General features: G+C 42.2%; 4 protein-coding genes across 20 annotated transcripts in view; 1 reads left to right on the top strand and 3 right to left on the bottom strand.

Annotated features, from left to right (window-relative positions):
* Positions 1-912, bottom strand: part of LOC139565150 (rho GTPase-activating protein 27-like) — a 29,406-nt gene extending 28,494 nt beyond the window's left edge. For 2 of the 3 annotated variants that reach the window (XM_071385264.1, XM_071385267.1), the window contains exon 1: positions 585-911. The gene's annotated coding sequence lies outside the window, so the exon portion shown is untranslated. Of the gene's footprint in view, positions 1-584 lie in introns of all 3 variants that reach the window. The other variant, XM_071385266.1, reaches the window with a different exon arrangement.
* A 3,495-nt stretch (positions 913-4,407) lies between these two features.
* On the top strand, positions 4,408-7,435 carry LOC139565168 (large ribosomal subunit protein uL14). The gene is made up of 5 exons (XM_071385316.1): positions 4,408-4,530; positions 5,661-5,744; positions 6,034-6,162; positions 6,393-6,506; positions 7,306-7,435. Exons 1-5 carry the CDS (start codon positions 4,518-4,520, stop codon positions 7,386-7,388), a joined length of 423 nt encoding a protein of 140 aa, XP_071241417.1. The 5' UTR covers positions 4,408-4,517; the 3' UTR covers positions 7,389-7,435.
* Positions 7,436-7,972: 537 nt separating this feature from the next.
* LOC139565163 (von Willebrand factor C domain-containing protein 2-like) lies at positions 7,973-12,777 on the bottom strand. The gene is made up of 3 exons (XM_071385300.1): positions 12,366-12,777; positions 11,768-11,897; positions 7,973-9,321 (listed from the first exon to the last, which is right to left on the bottom strand). Exons 1-3 carry the CDS (start codon positions 12,720-12,722, stop codon positions 9,080-9,082), a joined length of 729 nt encoding a protein of 242 aa, XP_071241401.1. The 5' UTR covers positions 12,723-12,777; the 3' UTR covers positions 7,973-9,079.
* A 264-nt stretch (positions 12,778-13,041) lies between these two features.
* On the bottom strand, positions 13,042-21,203 carry LOC139565155 (SWI/SNF-related matrix-associated actin-dependent regulator of chromatin subfamily E member 1-like). Of its 15 annotated transcripts, none has more exons than XM_071385290.1 (12): positions 21,080-21,201; positions 19,629-19,680; positions 18,353-18,493; positions 17,488-17,531; positions 16,871-17,011; positions 15,990-16,082; positions 15,517-15,648; positions 15,232-15,403; positions 14,957-15,129; positions 14,778-14,879; positions 14,252-14,516; positions 13,042-14,014 (listed from the first exon to the last, which is right to left on the bottom strand). In XM_071385290.1, exons 5-12 carry the CDS (start codon positions 16,907-16,909, stop codon positions 13,794-13,796), a joined length of 1,197 nt encoding a protein of 398 aa, XP_071241391.1. In that variant the 5' UTR covers positions 16,910-17,011; positions 17,488-17,531; positions 18,353-18,493; positions 19,629-19,680; positions 21,080-21,201; the 3' UTR covers positions 13,042-13,793. The 15 variants fall into 15 exon arrangements, with proteins under 15 accessions (XP_071241391.1, XP_071241392.1, XP_071241377.1 ...); XM_071385291.1 differs by lacking the exon at positions 21,080-21,201 and adding an exon at positions 20,503-20,634 and having other exon boundaries at positions 16,002-16,082; positions 16,913-17,011; XM_071385276.1 differs by lacking the exon at positions 18,353-18,493 and having other exon boundaries at positions 21,080-21,203.
* Between the last annotated feature and the right edge of the window lie 296 nt (positions 21,204-21,499).

Genomic DNA, 21,499 nt, shown 5'->3' with positions numbered 1-21,499 from the left:
CCCAACAACACACTCAACAACACACTCAAAACAGAGAAAGAGAGGAATATAAAGGGACACCCATACTATCTCTGAATGTATGGCTGTCATAAAAATCAAATGCTGAGATTAGCCACAGAAAGCGATGAAAAATTAAACCTGAAGATGAAGGTTTAGATATGAATATGAGTCATGACCACTGGGGTGTTGACCAAACACCACAAGATCATTCTCAGAGATCAACATGTGACACAATCGTAATTTTCCTGAGTGATTCGCATGTGACAGAATCACAACAACATCCATGGTGAACTTTCACCCTTTCACTAAGTATGTGATTGGTCAAACACAGACAACAACAGCCAAACAGCAGTCACACACTGGGCATCTAATGTTAAACATGTGTTGTTTTCATACATTCGAATAAGAGCCCTCGCCCCTGGCTTGTTAAAAAAAGGTCCCACTTCTCTACAGAACCCTCAAACAACATTACTGCCATGGCAAAAAAAAGCAAAGCATACACTTCTGAGTAACAAGGAATGATAAGGTACAACAATCACCACATAAATAAGTTGTCTGTTAAAAGGTTTTTGCAGAAAATGTACCTGGAGCAAGAGGACAGCAGAACCATCCTATAGCCTGTGTTCTCAGCTCCCACGGTTTCTTCAGCAGAGTCCCAAATCTCACTAACAGGTTGCTCTGTTCTGTCTTTCACTCTTTTCTTCTCACGGATCCCCCCCTGCCCTCTCCTTCTTCTTCCTCTGGCCGGCCTCCACTCCCCTTCTCCGCTTTCTGTCTTTTCACCTGGGGCTGAAAGGTTCCAGCTCTGGTTGGAAGAGCTCTGGGCAGTGTGTGTGTGTGAGAGAGAATGTGTGTGAGGGAGAGTGCTCTTTGCGTGTGTGCCGGTCGCAGCTTGCCTGCCTCTGCATTCATTTCCTGTTCTAGCGCGCACATCCCCGCTTCAGAGAAGAGAGAGAGAGAGAGAGAGAGAGAGAGAGAGAGAGAGAGAGAGAGAGAGAGAGAGAGAGAGAGAGAGAGAGAGAGAGAGAGAGAGAGAGAGAGAGAGAGAGAGAGAGAGAGAGAGAGAGAGAGAGAAACTAGGTGGGGGTCTATGTGTGGGCATTATGAGGGCAGCTAGTCTCTCATTCACAGGTCTTTGTAAGATTCTGATGAATAGATAGAGAAAGCCATATGACTGGCTGCAATGAGCTATTATCGACAACAGCATTTAAATGATTGAAAAAAGGCAAAGTTGATTTGGTAAAAATGATTTTAGGATGTAGACAAAAGGGAGGTAGTTGTCTTTATACAGTTGTAGATTGAGTGGTAAAAAGCATTAAACAACAGATTTTGTCTATCCAATAAGTTTTATAAGGATAAATAATAATGAAATTCTGTATCAGTTGGCAAAACAGAAATGCCCCTTTAAATGCCCTATTTTATCCTAGGGGAAACATTAATTTAGTGTGTGAGCCTGTGAACACATAATGTAGCCAACTTAGTTTTTTTCCTGTGGGAGGCAGCAAAAATCAAAAATGATTCTGCATCATCTGACTGAGTTTGCATTGTGTGCATAGCTGCAGGAAGTAGGGTAATGAGGGTGCTGCAGCACCCCTGGAATTTTTTCCTTATATAAAATGAAATATATATATATATATATATGTTTTTATTTTAGAAAAATAGATTAATTCACAAAAGTAGTGCACTCAGCCTTTAATAGTCCCAAACTATTCCAGCAGCTATGGTTGTGTGACATCAGACTAGGCAGTGTAGTAAGACACATGACTAATGGACAAGAGACAACACACACAGTCAGCGACTCTGGCTTGATGACTGGGATGCCCATCAAAAGTAGAAACCTTGCAGATGGACCATGGAGCTAAACAATTATATAAGTAGTTTCCAGGGGTGACATTAATTCATACCAACCAACGATTCACACCCATAAGGACTGCATTTGAACCGCCATCATTCCGTTTTTATTTACTATTGAAGAAAGCATTGGCGCCATCTAGTGGCCGTCTTTGTCATCGCATGAAAGTAGTCCATGGTGACGTAGGTGAACGAAACAGTAACAAATGTATCAAGCTTCCTCTAAAAACTGCAACAATATCACCCCTGTAAACTCCTTTAATCCTTGCTAAGCATTAAGTTAGTCTTGTAGCTAGTTAAGTAAAAGCAGCATATTGTATGTTAGCAACTATTTATTATTTCTGTAATTAACTGAGCTGATGTTTATATAAACCATAACTTTCTGCAAGATGCTAGTCTGTCTAGCAAGTAACTATCTGTTTTGATTCATGTTCGCGTAGCTCCATCATGGAGTTTGTATTGTAATTATGTTTAAGGAAAGCATTGTTTTTTCTCTGTAATGTTTTCACAGTTCACAAATTTGACAGTTCGCAAACTTTTGTGGATTTGATTGGGTTTAGCTGACTGTCTAACTGTTAAGAAACACAGTGAAGACAGAGCAGGTATATTTTTCCACAGTTTCACAACTGCTAGATTTAACACAGAAATATGCCAACTTTGATTCATTATTTTTCAATTATGCTTTTAGATACTAGTGTTAAATATGTCAACAATCCTTCCCCCGAAGGACTATTCTATGGATCACATTTCGTGAAAATCACCAAAATATTTGTTTCTCTGGGTTTCGTGAGGAATCACTATTTCACCCTAGCCAATACCTCCCTCCTAGGTAACATCATCCACTCCCTCCATGTCTCCCTCCTACATGATATCTTCCCCAGCCTCACTCCTTTCCTACTGTTAGACTATTCCTCCAACTCCACTATCTTTTTCCCCCTCACACAGACCACATCCTTATTCTTCCTATCAACACCTGCTATAATTATCATCCCGATCACAAAGATAAAATACTTGCATGAAATGGCTTCAAAGATAAGCAGGAAATATCGCTTTTGCTCATAATATAGATACTTTTTGATGGCAAGTGTCTAATGAATTGTGCACCTTATGTCGACAGTAGTTCTGTTCTCTTGAATTTTGTTCTCAACAAAGATAAGCTTCGCCTTTTCCCATCTGTCTTCACCAATGATGTACACTACATGACTAAAAGTACGTGTACACCTGCTCGTCGACACATCTCATTCCATAATCATGGGCATTAATATGGATTTGGTACCCCTTTTGCTGCTATTACAGCCTCCACTTTTCTGAGAAGGCTTTCCCTTATATGTTGGAACATTCCTGCAGGGATTTGCTTCCATTCAGACACAAGAGCATTAGTGAGGTCGGGCACTGAGGTTGGGCGATTAGGCCTGGCTGCAGTCGGCGTCCCAATTCATCCCAAAGGTGTTCAATGGGGTTGAGGTCATGGCTCTGTGCAGGCCAGTCAAGTTCTTCCACACCGATCTCGACAAACCATTTCTGTATGGACCTCGCTTTGTGCACGGAGGCATTGTCATGATGAAACAGGAAAGGGCCTTCCCCAAACTTTACAGTTGGCACTGCATTGGGGCAGGTAGCGTTCTCCTGGCATCCACCAAACCCAGATTCGTCCGTTGGACTGCCAGATGGTGAAGCATGATTCATCACTCCAGAGAATATGTATCGACTGCTCTAGAGTCCAATCAAATCAAATTGTATTTGTCACATGCGCTGAATAAACATGCATTATTCGAGGTCTGACAGCACTGCATCTTTTTTGTTATTTTGACCAGTTGTCAGTTTCTGCAAATAAATGCCCTAAATTACATTATTTTTATTTGGAATTTGGGAGAAATGTTGTCAGTAGTTTATAGAATAAAACAACATTTTTAATTTTACCCAAACACATACCTATAAATAGTAAAACCAGAGAAACTGCTAATTTTGCAGTATATAGTGTATATAAACCCTGGATTGCTAATTCTATGTATTGGCCATTGAGAGGCTTTGAAGCCGTATTGGCACTTACTAGTAGGCGCAGTCCTCCAGGAATGAATGGAATGCTACAGTATTTCAATTAAATGTTTCAAGGACAAAATTGCATTTATTTAAGTATTTACATGTTTTCAAGTAAAATGTTTTTTTACATATATGTTTTATGTTTAGCTCACTTAATGTAATTTAAAAGTATGCATTAAGGTGTCTGTAATATGTGTCTGTAAAATGTCAAAAACGAATGTAGACATCAACAAATGTTTTTTTTTTTTTTTTTTACAATTGACGAGTATCAAGGTGGCTTCAATACAGCGTCCCCTGTTAGTCATCCAGAGTTTATACACACACTTGGTCTTCACTCACCTCATTTTTTCTTTACTGTCTTCAATGTTCCACGTGTGACCCCTGCCATTCATGACTGGACAATTAGTAAATAATTGCACATGAAGTTGCACAATGTTTACTTTGTTTTAATTTTGAAAGCAGAGACGCTCTGGTAGTTGTTTATGACCGCCACCTGTAGGCTGTTGTTGCCAACACCAGAGGGCGATATAGGCTTAATCGACCGGACGTAAAATGTCTGTGGTATGTCTGCGGAACTTTATATCCCATGATTCCTGTTTCCGTCTTCCTCTTTCCCTTTTGCAGCAATGTCTAAGAGAGGTAAGAGACTTGTTAAGAAAAATCCACATTCATCTACCCGTTTGCAGAATGTCTAAAATAGGAACATAATGTTATTTGGATAATGGACGTTTTATGAATAATTGTCATTCATATTGGTTTGAAAATGTGAAGGACTGAGCATTATTCAGAGGGATGATTTTAGGCGCTTGTTACGGAAGCTATTTTTGGTGTCATTTAGCTGGTTAGCTTTTGGCGTGTTAGCTAAAATACATGAATTGGTGAGTGTGTGTTCTAATCCGTCTCACGTATAAGCACAGTTGACATTCCAGTACAATGTCCAACAAATGAGTGGCAGGTGAACACATTTTTGAGTGGTGTTACAGCTGGTGCGTGGTAGCATAGCGTCTCTGACTAAAAGTAAGGCATGATTGCGAATCATGGACACCGCTGAAGCACCAGGCTAACTAGCTACGTGTGCAGTGTTCGCAATGATTTCCCCGCCTAGCCAAGTTGAGCCACGGTGTATTGTTTTAACTTTAGAAAGGGGGACTCTAACTTCAAAACATTTAACCAAAGGCACTGATTTCATCTGTGATTGAACGTTATTTTCCTTGCCAACTAGCTAGTTTCCTCCAACTGTTCTTCCAGGCCATGCAAGTAATTGCTAACTAGCTAGCTATCACCTTACAGCAGCCTACTAACAACACATCGGCCAATTGCTTTGCAAGCTACCCTGGTTGGGCGCATTAGACAAGGGGTAGAACTGTCAACATAGGCTGTCTTTTTGTAGTGCAAGCAGTAATGTTAGCCAGTGTTAAGTCACTTCTAATCTTGAGGCCTTATGGGTTGGTTGTATGGTGACTTTACCATGCCTCCCACAGTGCTGTGGCTGCATGTTCTTGGCAGTAGTGTAAATCTGAAAAGAAAATAACAAAATGTGAAGTTGAACCCCTTTCAAAAAGCACTTGCTTTGTCTGATCAGTAGTTGGGTGAGTTGTCGAAGAAGGGTATAGTAATCATCACTGGTGGGTGAGATGGCAGTCACCTATACTGAACAATCTCAATCCGTGATGGAACAACTTGGATAATATTTGCTTGATTTAAGCAGTGTGCTTTCAGTCTCTGCACTATGCAAAGTTTACTTAAATGGAATCTCTTCTCTTGTTCAGGACGTGGTGGGTCATCTGGGGCGAAGTTTCGCATCTCGCTGGGTCTCCCAGTGGGTGCTGTCATCAACTGCGCAGACAACACAGGTATGTTACATTCAGATCTGTTAGAATATATACCTTCAAAAAGCACTTGCTTTGTCTGGTCAATAGCTTGGCAAGTTGTCGAAAGGGTATAGAAAGATCATCACTGTGGGTGAGATGGCAGTCTCATTTTGGCTGAGCAATCTCAATCAGTGATGAAACATGTCATGTAGTTCAACCTTGTCTTGTCTTGAAATGGCCTACAAGGATCTGTACCTTGAATCAAGCCTGGGCAGTGGAACCATCTCCATCCTGTCATATATTAACCATCTTCTTCCCCCTTTCTCACCAGGTGCCAAGAACCTGTACATCATCTCTGTCAAGGGCATCAAGGGACGTCTGAACCGTCTGCCCGCTGCTGGTGTGGGTGACATGGTCATGGCCACTGTCAAGAAAGGCAAACCAGAACTCCGAAAAAAGGGTGAGTGTTCTGCATTATGTATTCAATTACTAGAATAGGATGAACTGGGACTAGCTAATCAAGAGATTAAGGCGGTTGGCATAGTAATTTGACTGATCTTTAAAATTACTTGTAGTTTTCACCACAATAGTAGTCCCAGACCAATCATTTAACTGACTGGTGAAAATCAACAGTGTAGCGATGTGAGTTGTCAGGTAGCTAGATTCTGATAGTCTTCCTCTTTCCCACAGTGCATCCTGCAGTTGTGATACGGCAGCGGAAGTCGTATCGGCGAAAGGATGGTGTGTTTCTCTACTTTGAAGACAATGCAGGGGTCATAGTGAATGTCAAAGGAGAAATGAAAGGTGAGTTGGGATTTTGAGTCTTTGGTCCCCCAGCCCATCATGAAGGTTCTTCATAAGGATGTTTGGCTGGGCTTCTTTGAGTGCTTTACTAATTTTGGATGTGGATTTTGAGTAGTACATTTTATTTTCTAATACTCTGTTGCGAAATATAAATGACACCCCTTCAAAAAGCACTTGCTTTGTCTGGTCAGTAGCTCGGTGAGTTGTCGAAGAAGGGTATAGTAAGATCATCACTGTGGGTGAGATGGCAGTCTCATTTTGGCTGACCAATCTCAATCAGTGATGAAACATTTGTGTTCACTGGATAGTGGTCATCCTTTGAATACATTTAGATATAGTGAAATAATGAAGGCAGTGTGATTCACTACCTTTCTCCTGTAAGTGTGTACGTCCTCACTCAGTCATTGATTTAAAAACATTGGATTGGTATGCACACCTGTCCATTCCTTTCAAGTTCACTTGGGTAGAGAATCTCACTGCTACATGTCATATTTTGATGTTACAATGCCAAGTGGGGTTATTTTGTAGGTAACATTATAGGAATTGACCTGGAAACAGTAGTGATTTGTTTGTCAGCAACCAAAGTAAAGTGTGGATCTTCAAATCAAGACGGTGCAGTCAAATTGAGTATTTAGTTTTCTTGTGGATTCATGAGCTCCATAACTATGTTTTTGTTCACATTGTAAGTGGCAGGTCTACAAAGAGTGAAATGTTACTACACTGATGCAAGGCCAAAGGCATCTTGTTCACTATTTTATCTCATTTTTGTTGTGGGCTAAATTTGTCTTCTGTGTTAAAGGTTCGGCCATCACAGGACCGGTGGCCAAGGAATGTGCAGACCTGTGGCCCAGGATTGCTTCAAATGCTGGCAGCATAGCGTGATCCTTGACCCTGGCTTGTTGTTTTCAATAAAAACCGTTGTAAAGTCAGTGTCCTGTTTGCAAGATCCCAACGCAGTGTCAAACTACACAGTATCTACTGTATACGTCTGTTTAGTCTCACTGGGTGTAAGAACAGGAGCACATTCAACTATTGACACAGCTATTCTTTTTTGACCTTTTATTTATCTAGGCAAGTCGGTTAAAGAACAAATTCGTATTTTACAATGACTGCCTACCCTCCCCTAGCGACACTGCGCAAATTGTGCGCTGCGCTATGGGACTCCCGATCACGGCTGGTTGTGATACAGCCCGTGATTGAACCATGGCCTGTAGTGGCGCATCTAGCACTGAGATGCAGTCTCTTAGACAGCTGTGCAATTCAGGAGCCCAAAAAATTGTCAGAAGGGGCCAGTGAATTGTGGTTCATGTCCGGATATATTTGATAACTTGTTAATGGATGACTAAATTATGGATAGCAGAGGTAAATTTATCTAAACGGCTGAAAACACAAATCCATATTGCAGGAGGTTGCTCATCTAAGAGCCTAAATTAAGTTTGTGTTGAGGGATATGAAGAAGGCCCGCACAAAAACAAATTGTATTTAATAATGAGATGGGTACGTGTAGTATCGGAAAATAATATATATTTACAAAATTACCAAGTGGGTAAACCTAGAAGGCAAGACAAAGGTGACATATTCATGTAAGAGCCCTGAGATCCGATAGAATCCTTGTCCAGGGAAAAGTGTAGGGTGTGGTAGGCGCCCTGGTCCTGCAGTGCCACAGCCACTTCATGTTTTTGATTTAACTAACCTGGAAGACCAGGTGTGTTGAATTTAGGCAATCACTGAACTGATCAATTGGTAATGTGGTGCCTAGTTGGAACAATACCCTACCGAACTTGTGGAACTCCAGGAACAAGGTAACCTATCCCTGGTGTAGGAGCTTGCCTGCATGTAAACAAGTATAAGGATGGGACATTGTCATTCAACTGGGTCCGTATCAAGCGTCTCTGTAGGAGTGTTGATCTGGGGTCAGGGCCCCTTATCCATGTAATCTTGTATTCGTTGTAATCTATTAAAGGCAAAACTGATCCTAAATTGTCACTTGAATCTGAGACGCTTGATACATACGGTTCCTGATTATTTGATATGTCCATCAAAGGTACACATAGAACTACAAGTCAATTTATATACAGAAAAAGGAACATTTCCATTTCAGCATTAGAACCGTTCTGAGCTGGATATCAATGTTAGTAAAGAAATAACAGTAGTCAAAGAGAAGTATACAGAGCAATGTTAATGTGCACTAGTGTAAACCTGAGATTAATGAAAGGGTGGATGTTGCAACCATCTCTACCCCTAAGTGTCCACTTACACCAGCCCTTTGATGACAAAACCAGACTACTGCAAGTGAAGGAAAATGGAGACAAATTAATTTCACGGAACTATATGTTATAGTTGTGTATTGTCTTGAATGTGCACCATATATTGTCCCTGTGTGCAAAGTTTTACATAATGTTGCACAAACACTACGAGCTAGTAATGTTATTGTGGTTGTATAATGTGGTGTAGTAGGTCATCCCTGGCCCTAAGCCCTATGCAGACTGCACTCAGCAGGGCACGGAAATCAACCTGCCCCATGGTTTCCCCTTGGCGCACTATTACCCTCTCACACCCACCCTCCTGCCTGCTCACGGGATCCAGTCCAGCCTGGGGCGGAAGTCCCTGTCCATCTGCTTGGTTTCGTCTTCCCCGAGGGGCTCAGAGGGGCTGGGGTTGAGATCGGGGTCCGGCAGCGGGCGCTGCTCGCAGGTGGCATGGGGGTGCATCTGCCAGGTGCCGTCTCGGTAGGTGCAGTAACACACAGTCTGCTTGTCTATCTCTACTCGCTCCCCTGCCGAGATCACTCTGTCGCCCACAAAACAATTGGGCCCTGTAGGCAGGATGCAGAAAAATTATGTAAAATAAATAGATGTTATATCAGATGTCACCATAAATGTGAATTGCATACGTTTTTGACAGTTAATTGTGTACGTAATGTGCTCTTTTTTATCAGCATTGCAATGAGAAACTTCTGTAGTCTTATTAAAATCATCCTACTGTCATTTGCAGCACCAATATGCTATACTTTGTAGAGTTACTTACACATCCATAAAGGCAGACACATAGTTGTGGCAAATAAATTGGCACCCTTGTACTTTTCTTAAATAATTCCCTACACAAGAAATGCCTATTGAACTTTGCAAAAATCCACTTAAACAAGCCTAAATTCTGGGGAAAATGTTCTGTGGACCAATACAATACAAATCAGCACTATCTTTACTGATGACCAAATTAAGCATTCAAAGAAAGACCCTTCCTGCTATCAAACATGGGGGAGTTTCAATAATGTGTGGGATTGCTTTGCTGCCTCTGGTACTGGGGGCCTTGAACATGTGCAAGGCATCCTGAAATCAACAGATTATCAGTCCAATGTTACAACCCAGTGTACAGGAACTGGGTCTCTGTCGAAGGTTGTAGGTCTTCCAGCAGGACAACAAACCCAAACACGCATCAAAAAGCACCCAGGAATCATTCAAGAAGAAACACTAGACTGTTCTGGAGTGTCCAGCGTTGAGTTCAGATCTGATTCCCATCTAAAACATATGGCGAGATCTGAAAACAGCAGTTGGTGGAAGGCACCCCTCAAACATTGCAGAATTGGAGCAGTTTGCAGCTGAAGAATGGGCCAAACTTCCAGTAGAAAAGAGCTAATTGAAGGCTTCAAGAAGCGTTTGTCAGCAGTTACTGCCTCTTGGCCAAAGGCTGTGCATCCAAGTATTAGCTCTTGGGTGCTAATAATTGACTCCATGCCATTTGTTTTTATTTTCTCAATTAAAAGTGTAAACTTAAGTTTCAAAAAACAAAATTGCTTCTTCAATGTTGAAAATCCAATGTGTGGAGACCAAACATTTTTTTTTTTTTAATTCCAACTTATTATAGAAGACAAAGGGAATTATTTAAGAACATGCAAGCAACATGAAACAATTTCAAAGATTTTACTGAGTTACAGTTCATATAAGGAAAACAGTGAATTGAAATAAATTAATTGGGCGCTAATCTATGAATTTCACAACTGGGAATACAGATATGCATCTGTTGGTCACAGATACATGAAAAAAGGTGGGAGAGTGGATCAGAAAACCGTTCAGTATCTGACCACCATTTTCCTCATGCAGCATGACACATCTCCTTCGCATAAAGTTGATCAGGCTGTTGATTGTGGCCTGTGGAATGTTGTCCCACTCCTCTTCAATGGGTTTGCGAAGTAGCTGGATATTGTAGTGTTGTGTTGTGTTATGTAGTGTTATTTAGTGTTGTGGTGTGTGTGGTTGTGGTTTCTTGTTGTGATGTGTGTTTTGTCCTATATTTTTTATTTTATTTCAGCTCATGAAACATGGAACCAACACTTTACATGTTGTGTTTATATTTTTGTTCAGTGTACATCTGCATTGCTTGCTCTTTGGGGTTTTAGACTGGGTTTGTGTATAGGCACTTTGTGACAACTGTTGATGTAAAAATGGCTTTATAAATACATGTGATTGATTTACTGATTGAACTATATACGGCACACACACAAGCTGTTCATTTACTGCCTGCTGTTGGATGGTTGGCCCCATGCCCCACTATCCCACCGGGCTGGGGGCTAGTCACTATTCCTGTGTTGGACAGAGCACTATCGAGCTGTTTGATTGCATCCCTCTTTATCCAGTGTCTAAATTCAGTTATGTAATCTGTGCAATGCAGATTTCCATAGTTTAGTTCTAAGGATGCTTGGATCCCACATCAGTGACTAAATATTTGAAATATTTCCAAAACTCCTTGGCTTGACTCCAACTAATAATTGAGCTTGATATGAATATGATGCACATATCATGTTGAACGCACAGTACATATGGTACCAGTGCAGTGGAGCAGTGATTAAAGAAACATTGAAGATATCGATTACCTTAGACTCCAACTGGGGGCAGCAGCCAACTACTGCCATCGTAAACATTACATAAGAAGAGCTGCAGCTGTCTTTATAATCAATATCACACACTGTGGCAAAGCTAATTATTAATGGTTGACATCAAATCAACGTTTATTGATCGCATACACAGATGTTATAGCAGGTGCAGCGAAATGCTTGAGTTACATATTACCAGGCTTATGGATTCTGTATATTTGTGTTGTATGTTCAGGTCAAATTATACAGAACACATCTGTGTGTGTGTATGTCCACCCTATCATTATAACATGTAAACTAGTGTGGAAGAAATGGTATGTTTTGGTAGAGACCATTGGGTAGAGACCATTAATTGTGTTGGAAAGTTGTGTGTTTGTAGAAGTGAACTCACCAGTGTAGCAGACAGGACAGCAGTGGTTGGGCTCATATGTAGGGTTGACACAGTGTGGTGCAGGACAGTCAGAGATGGAACAGTACACCTCCCTGTTGGGCTCGCAACGACATCTCTCACAGCGTGACAACTGAAACAGCAGGTTAGACACACCTTTTGACATATTTTCTACCACACTCACTTTCTTTCTCTCTAAAGTTAAACTCCGTGTTCTCCTGTCATTTGGAAGGAAGCATAATACTTGAGAAACATATGAAGCATGCATCAATGTAATACCTGAATACTGTTTTCAATTCTAAAGAGATCATATGAATGTCACATCATGCCATCTTAACTGCTGACCCCCACATGACCCCTTGTTGATGGAGAGTACTGTTATGATTATACTTGACAATAGGCCTACATCTTTCATGCAATAGAGGATAAATAACCAATGTCCCCATCTTCACCATCAGGCTAGACACAAAAAACACTGCTTTGACATTGAGTATAATACAGTATAATAAATTCCAAGATCCAACCTTAACCTTGGATAATGTACACAGTCACTTAGATGGAACATATTTTTAGTTATGTTTCTTTAAAAAATAAATCTCACCCTGAATTCCTCGAATATTCTGTACATTTTGCCACCATATACACACACTTTGCTAACTGCCTCACACACTGGACAGCAGGACTTGTATTTAATCCGTGTACATCGAGGATGAATGCGAGGACACTTGGGTCGTATGCACACGGGTCCGTCTTCAGTGCAGGTGCACGGACAAGCAGATGGACTGGGATAGTACACCTCCCCGATGCTATACACAAAACCGTGGTCGTCTATGCACCACTTGCCCCGGTAATCCCCAAACTCGTACTCCGAGTCAGTATTGGTTGAGTATTCCGTCAATGTTTTGGGGATCGGGTAGAGGAGCACGACGTAGAGGCAAAGCGCGCGGCTGTTCATCATTCCTGATATCGACACTGTGACGGTCTGGCGTTCTCTCGTCCTCTTTTAAAGAGGTGTGACGACGCATGGACGGCAGACAAGGCGATGAGGCAAGAAAAGTAGGCATGCAACCACATTCCCCAATGGTCAACAAGATGTTACTTACAGCTGTAGTCCAAAAGTCAGACTTTTAAAAAATTTAAATAATTAAAGGTTTGATAATATATTGTCGAGTCATCAAAACTACAATGCTGAGTTATTATTTCTGACTAGGCAGTCTAAGCAATCAGTAAGCCTATATCTAGAGAAACCCAATAAAACATTTGAAATAAGCCACTGGTCCAAAAGACAGAAATTACTTTTATTTGGGCAAGAGGCTTGACAGTACAAAAAAGATGCAAATCGCAGAGGCATACTAAAATCATTCAAATTCAAGTAAAAACAGTCATTTGAAAGGTTGAGGTTTTATCTGAGGTTCATGACCATTTCTCGTGGTGATACACAGCAACAGGGTTTGACACAGCTGTGCAGTTGCAAACCGCTCATGTAAAACAGTTCACAATCATCCATTTGCTGTGATATAATAGGTGATATTCAAGGACTGGCCATTTCAAAAGAACTCTGAATTTTATCCATCACTAACAGTCCACACCATATTGATTACTAACTAAAAGTTAGATAAAAATAGGCAACAAAAATAGCATGTAAAAATCGTTGTCAATTGGGTATGGAATAAATTAGGCCAAGGCCCTTCCCTGTTCTATCAACGCCAATAGCAAATAGCTAAAGAGGAACGGTTGGCTTGTGGTATGAATCCAGAGGTCCATTGCAAGATCAATAGAAATGTCAAACACACAAACCGAGTGTGGGGATGGTGGAAGAACATCACAGGGTCATAATTTAAATGGGCACAGGGTTGCACGACATCGCAAATAACATACAGGATGTACAAAATTATGTACATCTCTACCCATGAAATCACTTCTATACATGCCAATATTTTTGATATGCAGCACTGTGCCCACAAAACATGGCCCTAGTCTATAGGTTAGAGGGTGTGCTCAGAGAGAGGTGTGTCCTTCAACAGAGATGTTATTGGGAGGGCTGGCTGGCTGGGCGTTCCTCTGGGGCAGGCTCAGCTGAAGCAGGGGGGTCTGCAGGGGGTCCGGTGCTGCTTTCGGATGGGGCGGTGCTGTCACTGGTGCCCTCGTCCGTGACGCTCTCCACCGGCGGGCCCTGCTGCTTCTCTGCAGCAGGTGTGCCCCCCTCAGCCTCAGGCTGGGTCTCAGATGTCTCTGATGCAGGAGTCTCTTCTGAAGGAAAGGAGGAAAGTGTGTAGGTCAGGTGTCTGTGTAGATTGAGCATTGTGATCAATGATCATTACAGTCTGAATGCCACAACGGTTAACATGTTACTGCAATAAAAGCACTACTTGTATCAGGCTTTTTCTTACTCCAAAGAGCAAGTTACTGAAATAACAATAGAGAAAATGCTTTAACCATAACGCGCGCGCCCCCATCTGTAGTTAGTGTGATGTTGGTATGACTGACCTGTCTCCATAGGGGTTGGCTTGCCCTGGTCCTCCTTGGTCTCTGCGGTTGGTGGGGTGGTGTTGTTCTGTTCAGTGATGGGCAGGGTAGACGAAGTGGAGGCCGCCGCTGCCTGCTGCTGCTCTTGCTGTTCCTGGGCAGCCTTCTCTGCCTGCTCCGCCGCTTCCTTCTCCCTCTCCTCCGCCCGCCGCCTAGCAGCCTCCTCTGCCGCAGCAATCTCTACTGCCAGCTTCTCCATGTCTACCTCCACCTTCTGACCGCACAGCTGCACACAGACAAACACATCTAGTTTTAGACACTGCAGCTTTGAGCAGTTACGACAAATCAGACTTTTGTACAACACACCAGGGCGACAAAGACAAACTTGAACAGCTACTGAGTGGCACAGAATACAAACCTATCACAGCACGGCTGCTGATAAAAGTAAACAAACTTCACTGGGACAAAAAAAAGACACAGGCTATCAGCTGTTGCACTTTGTATGAGGTGATTCTCACGTTGGACACTGTGGGGTGGGGGCACATACCCGTTTGAGCTCACTGTTGAAGGAGTCTGTAGTCTCCAGGAACCTCCTCTTCTTGTCCTGGTGCCGGTCCTCTATTTGCAGCAGCTCTGCTTCCAGCTTCCTCTGTGGAAAGGAACAGTGTCAAAACAGACTATTGTGTGATTACAGTCCAGTGTGTGTTTTCCACTAGCTTTGCTTACCTGGTGCACCATGAGGGACTGGACCTGGCGCTTGAGGACCTGCATGCGTGCAGTGGTGACGACAGAGCGCACATCTGGCACCACAATCTCACTGAGGATGTCACTGATGAGCCGGTGGTTCCTCTGGAAGCGAGCGGTGGCCGTGTGCTTCATGGAGAACCCATCATCATAGTCTACGGAAAGGATACACAAAAACATTGGCTTTCAATACACACAATATGGATGAACAGAAAAAGGTACAGGAGATACAGAATTTCTAGTCCCCGGGCCATTACCATCTGGGTCTTCAGCAGGCTGGATGCTCATGTAAGGTTCTCCCTTCTCAACGCGGGTCTGCCGCTGTCTGCTCTCCTCCTCCAGAGCCGCCTCTGCGCGGTTCTTGGCGTTGATGTAGGCCAGGTAAGCCGGTGAGTTGTGGTAGGCCTTGAGGGAGTCGTTGTACTCAATCTATAGAGAGGCAGTAGTTATAAAATCTCAGTGAAAGGACTGGACTTATTTACCCAAGGCAAAATAGCTATGGCATTGTAAAACTGCAGCTCCCAACTGCAAACTGTCCTCACCTTTTCCGCTTCATATTCGTTCAAGTAGTCCTGCTTCTCCTCTTCAGTGAGGTCCCTCCACATGCCACCAATAATCTTTCCAATCTCCCATAACTTCAGATCTGGATTGGAGGCTTTGACTTGGTCCCAGACCTGGCAAAAAGGAGGCACCGTGGTCAAAACAGAGCAGCAACTAAACCGGAAAATGTATATAAATAAGAGGGAGAGAAAGATTTGATTTGGAGGAGACAAAGGGAAAGCAAGCACAACAGGTCACACAGAAACAAGGACAGACAGAATCAACAATGAAGACAGGTGTTGAAGAGGAGTGGATCCGGATGGTGGATAGCTGTCTCCGACCTCCAATCCAGAGGGGTTAAGATGTGAGGAACATACCACCAGGGGTCATCAACAGTGGGGTCCCCGGCCATCCAGACGGTTGGCTGGGTGACCCCCTGTACAAGCAGTAAAAGTAGACACCGTGGGTGTCTTACCTTCCTGCTTACCTTCCGGCTGTACCGCATGTAGGGCATCAGCGGCTTGTCTGGCGGTTTGGGCGGCTTGGGAACAGTGATTCCTGGGGAATTCTGGGAAAGAGAGCCAAAGAAAAGAAAAGATCAACAGGTCAAACCAATGGACATATTTATTACAGAAAACACTTACATAACACTTATGTACTACTATGAAAAAGGGGCAGGGCCACAACTGAATATGACACAATCTGCTTTAAGTGGAGCTCTTAAGGAGACTCATTCCAAAATGTTGTACCTTATTTTTGGGATAGTGTTTCATGCATAGCTGGTATGTAGAGGACACATTATTGCCCTCTCAGCGTTGAGGGCTATAATTCAAATTAATACTGCTATCAGTATTGGCTGCCTTGTGATTAAAACACCAACCAGTATGAACCTCTGACATGCCAAGTCATGAGCCTTGGATGGACGGGGCAACATGCTGCTGCTCCCTAGCAGGCTGTACAAGCAGGGGAGGGGCATGTCAGAGGGGCAACTGCTCTAACATTAAATGCTTTTGCATCAAGGAGTGGGACAAGATGAGGGGAGCTGGTGACACTTCTAACAAACAATCACATGTGGTTGGTGGGTCATCAAGCGGAGCATCAAATCAGTTGGAGTAAGATGATCGTGTCTGTTTTACAGAAGATTATAGGAGGACTTTGGGGCAATTACTGACCTCACTTGACCACGACCAGCAGCTGTTTTTGTTGTACCATTTACCATCCCCCCCAAAAAGTATCCTTTCCTGCATGTTGAATATATATATATATATATTTTTTTACCCTTCTATTCTTGTAACAAACACTCATTCCCTTTTCTCCAAATTATCATTTTCTCACTCAGGGAATAACCAGCCTTACTCCTTGGGCTGTAGCCCTGGATGGCATTGGTCCTACCATTACCCTGTTGTTGCTGCCGGTATTCCCTCCCAGCCTGTAGTTGTTGTAGGCCAGATGGCTGTATGGGTTGTACCCCACAAACCCAGGGGTGTTGGGCACTTGCTGATGGAGACAAATGAGACAAAACACAAATGAGAAATTACACAAACAAGGGGGAGGGACCAAAAAAAATGAAAAGTGGAGTTTTGGGGGTAATGATTTGCATAGCATAGTCATGCGAAAGCAGCCATTTTGAAAAAAAAAAGCAGTGCATAGTCATTGGCTTGTTTCTGTCATAGGAGGATCACAAAATAAAAAGATAGCAAAGGGGGAGGTAAACAGCTGGTAACTGGCCAGTTCTACTTCCATCTATTTATGTTCAAAATGTATAGCAGCATGTGATTTAGATGAAGGGAAAATGTTTGTCTGTGCGCCACATACTTGCAAATGTATTGACAGAACATCCCGAGCTAATATGTCTGTGCGGTCCTGCAGCCCAACAGTACATTACTGAGCTCCTGTTGACTGTATAGAAGACCCACTCCCCTGGCATTGGGAGAAAATGGGAGGACTGGTGTTAGATGGTGTGTGATACTTACAGTTGTGGGGGCTGGGGTGGGGGGAGGTGCATATGATGGCCTTTCTGTGTAAAATAAATGTGAAGACAAAGTTTAGACATACAAAACAAAAAGAGTAAATTGGACTCCCTGTATCAATTAAGCTCTATAATGCAGTTAGCGTTTAACCTGTATCTAAACCTACATGTCAGTTATATTGGTCCCATGTACTCACTAATAAGTTTTTACAATACAGGTCACAGATTTCTTTAAACTGGTGAAAATTCTCAACCCATGTCGCTTTTTAGTCTATTTGTACGCTTGAGGTGAATCCGTGCAGTATTTTCATTTGGACCCCTTTCATTTTTTGGGGTTGTCATTTAGCAGACGTTCTTATTCTTAACTAGAGCGACTTACAGGAGCATTAGGGTTAAGTGCCTTGCTTAAGGGCACAGACATATTTTTCACCTAGTCGGCACAGGTATTTTAAACAGAGACTTTAATGGCCCAACTCCCTAAACCGCTAGGCTACCTGCCACTCCAATTCAATACAAATTGACATACAGTTGAAGTCGGAAGTTTACATACACTTAGGTTGGAGTCATTAAAACTAGTTTTTCAACCACTCCACAAATTTCTTGTTTGCAAACAATAGTTTTGGCAAGTCGGTTAGGACATCTACTTTGTGCATGACAAGTAATTTGTCCAGCAATTGTTTACAGACAGACTATTTCACTGTATCACAATTCAAGTGGGTCAGAAGTGTACATACACTAAGTTGACTGTGCCTTTAAACAGCTTGGAAAATTCCAGAAAATTATGTCATGGCTTTAGAAGCTTCTGATAGGCTAATTGACATCATTTGAGTCAATTGGAGGTGTACCTGTGGATGTATTTAAAGGCCTACCTTCAAACTCAATGCCTCTTTGCTTGACATCACGGGAAAATCAAAAGAAATCAGCCAAGACCTCAGAAAAAATTGTAGACCTCCACAAGTCTGGTTCATCCCTGGGAGCAATTTCCAAACGCCTGAAGGTACCACGTTCATCTGTACAAACAATAGTACGCAAGTATAAACACCATGGGACCACGCAGCCGTCATACCGCTCAGGAAAGAGGCGCGTTTTGTCTCCTAGAGATGAACGTACTTTGGTGTGAAAAGTGCAAATCAATCCCCGAACAGCAAAGGACCTTGTGAAGATGGAGGAAACAGGTACAAAAGTATCTATATCCACAGTAAAACGAGTCCTATATCGACATAACCTGAAAGGCCGCTCAGCAAGGAAGAAGCCACTGCTCCAAAACTGGCATAAAGAAGCCAGACTACAGTTTGCAACTGCACATGGGGACAAAGATAGTACCTTTTGGAGAAATGTCCTCTGGTCTGATGAAACAAAAATAGAACTGTTTGGCCATAATGACCATCGTTATGTTTGGAGGAAAAAGGGGGATGCTTGCAAGCCAAAGAACACCATCCCAACCGTGAAGCACGGGGGTGGCAGCATCATGTTGTGGGGGTGCTTTGCTGCAGGAGGGACTGGTGCACTTTACAAAAGAGATGGCATCATGAGGGAGGAAAATTATGTGGATATATTGAAGCAACAGCTAAAGACATCAGTCAGGAAGTTAAAGCTTGGTCGCAAATGGGTCTTCCAAATGGACAATGACCCCAAGAATACTTCCAAAGTTGTGGCAAAATGGCTTAAGGACAAAGTCAAAGTACTGGAATGGCCATCACAAAGCCCTGACCTCAATCCCATAGAAAATTTGTGGACAGAACTGAAAAAGTGTGTGCTAGCAAGGAGGCCTACAAACCTGACTCAGTTACACCAGCTCTGTCAGGAGGAATGGGCCAAAATTCACCCAATTTATTGTGGGAAGCTTGTGGAAGGCTTCCCAAAACATTTGACCCAAGTTAAACAATTTAAAGATAATGCTACCAAATACTAATTGAGTGTGTGTAAACTTCTGATCCACTAGGAATGTGATGAAAGAAATAAAAGCTTAAATAAATCACTCTATTATTCTGACATTTCACATTAAAATAAAGTGGTGATCCTAACTGACCTAAAACAGGGAATTTTTACTAGGATTAAATGTCATAAATTGTGAAAAACTGAGTATAAATGTATTTGGCTAAGGTGTATGTAAACATCCGACTTCAACTGTAAATATCTACTTACTTGACATCTTGGCTGAGGGATTGTGGATTTCAAGCTATTCTCGTCATTGGTGCTGTAATAAAAACATTGAGCTTGTTATAGGAAAATAATAATAATAATAACAATGCCAAAAATGGCTAGTGCTGCCCAGTGCAAGAGATTGAAAGATTATGGCATCTGGGAAACAAGACAGTAGGATTCACACTGTTGTTGGCTCATTAATTCAATGTAACCAGTAGGCTGCATACAAAACATGGTGTAATTTCCTTAAAATACGAAATAAACTAATTTAAAGCACGTTCTATACTGACAGACTAGCTCTCGTCCACGCAGGCAGATCCGACTCAAACTCATGGACCGGACCTAATTTGGCGGTATAGAAAATGCAAACAAACCGCATACATAAACGCGTATACATACGCGCATACATAAACGTTCTCCAGAACCCTAGCAACATCTCTACTTTCATAAATTAAGAAAGTATAGTTTAGCTGGTCATAAACGCAGAGCCTCTAGCAAATGGGAGGAGGCGGTAGACCCCACGTTGGTTGAAACCGGCCTATCAAACTTATTTTGTTTATGTCAATTTCGTCAGGCGTTTAACACTTAGATTGATTTACTAACCAATTGCAATTAGTAATTGACTTGAGACAGATGCAAATACAAGATACCAGTGTGTGAGAATCTAGCCGACAATGCTAATGTGATGACGCAATGGTTGGAAAATGTCGAGAAGTTTAAAGCCTTTTCCATATGAAAGGTTTTCAGCGGTTACATTCGCCCACATTTGGTTCCATGTTAATTACAATTCCGACGCTGTGTTTTAACTTTCAGATAAAGTCAATAGCCACTCCTTCAAACCAATTTTCTAAACATATGCTGATATACCCCTTACCGTTCATATCAGTGAGAAATAAACTATACAAATACAAATTAAACACTTAGAGTATTGCACCGAAGTTGTGTTTCTCCAGTTGAAGAACTACACTTCCTCCCCACTGTTGCATACACAGCCAGGTGTTCGAAGCAAGCTAGATAGCTCATTAGCACAGGTGGTCGCCTATGTTTCTGTCTGGCTTCCGTAAACAAGAGCTAGAGATATGGCCTTGTGGGAACACCAACTCTCTAAAAAAAATGTGTAGTAATTTAACCTTTAGTTCTTTCAATTACTTCTCGCTGATATGATACGTTCCTTAAGTTTCCAAAAACGTATCGCAAGCGATGCGTGTTAATGTTCAGAGCAGGCGTCGGGGCTCTTAACAAAACCTCCCCTGGTCAGGAGATATCGTTCATGGGCGCTAAAGCAGTTAGCTAGCGAACGTTAGCTAAGCCTTGCTTGCAAGTAAATGCTGATTTTATTTAGTTTGAATGTAAATACAATTCTATTCTGTTGTGAAATGATCTCCATCTGACCTTTTCAAAAAGTAAAATGCAAAACTATCGAAAGAATATACACTTGAAAATGAACTCACCCCGACCTCCTTTCTTTGTTCCTTCAAAATCGCGTCTGTTATTTTTTTCGCTGGTAAATAACTGCGGATCAAAACACGATTTCGTAGAACACGCCGTCTACTGTTTCGGAGAGGAACCGCTTATTTGCACCCAGTGAGTTAATATGCTTTGTCTTTGCTTACCGCCAGGTGGCTGCAGAACACCGCCACTGATTTTATGCAGACTGCGTTTAGGTATTGCATGGCTGCACCCCTTGGTCATGGCTTGAGCAAAGATAAAACAAAACTGATCTTGGGCCAGCTCTCCATCCCGTACCGTTATTGTTGAAGTTCAAGCAGACAGATACCTGATCCCGATTGTCCTCCCCTCCTCAAGATGTTTCAGCTCTTGTCTTTCTTACACTTCTGTGCACACATAACACATAAAAAGGGTATGTTTGA

The sequence above is a fragment of the Salvelinus alpinus genome, chromosome 36 (assembly GCF_045679555.1).
Source record: "Salvelinus alpinus chromosome 36, SLU_Salpinus.1, whole genome shotgun sequence".
Classification (NCBI taxonomy): domain Eukaryota; kingdom Metazoa; phylum Chordata; class Actinopteri; order Salmoniformes; family Salmonidae; genus Salvelinus; species Salvelinus alpinus.
The sequence above is the reverse complement of the archived record's forward strand: the minus strand, read 5'-3'. Positions and strand labels throughout refer to the sequence as shown.

Coding starts and splice junctions, on each gene's coding strand:
- LOC139565168 (XM_071385316.1), top strand. Junction 5,745..6,033: donor CAACTGCGCAGACAACACAG/GTATGTTACATT, acceptor CTTTCTCACCAG/GTGCCAAGAACCTGTACATC. Junction 6,163..6,392: donor ACCAGAACTCCGAAAAAAGG/GTGAGTGTTCTG, acceptor TCTTTCCCACAG/TGCATCCTGCAGTTGTGATA.
- LOC139565155 (XM_071385276.1), bottom strand. Junction 17,012..17,487: donor CCACCCCAGCCCCCACAACT/GTAAGTATCACA, acceptor TGTCTCCATCAG/CAAGTGCCCAACACCCCTGG. Junction 15,649..15,989: donor GCCGGAAGGTAAGCAGGAAG/GTAAGACACCCA, acceptor CCTTTTTGCCAG/GTCTGGGACCAAGTCAAAGC.
- LOC139565163 (XM_071385300.1), bottom strand. CDS start 12,722: ATGATGAACAGCCGCGCGCTTTGCCTCTACGTCGTGCTCCTCTACCCG. Junction 11,898..12,365: donor GAATATTCGAGGAATTCAGG/GTGAGATTTATT, acceptor CTGCTGTTTCAG/TTGTCACGCTGTGAGAGATG. Junction 9,322..11,767: donor CTGTCCTGTCTGCTACACTG/GTGAGTTCACTT, acceptor TCCTGCCTACAG/GGCCCAATTGTTTTGTGGGC.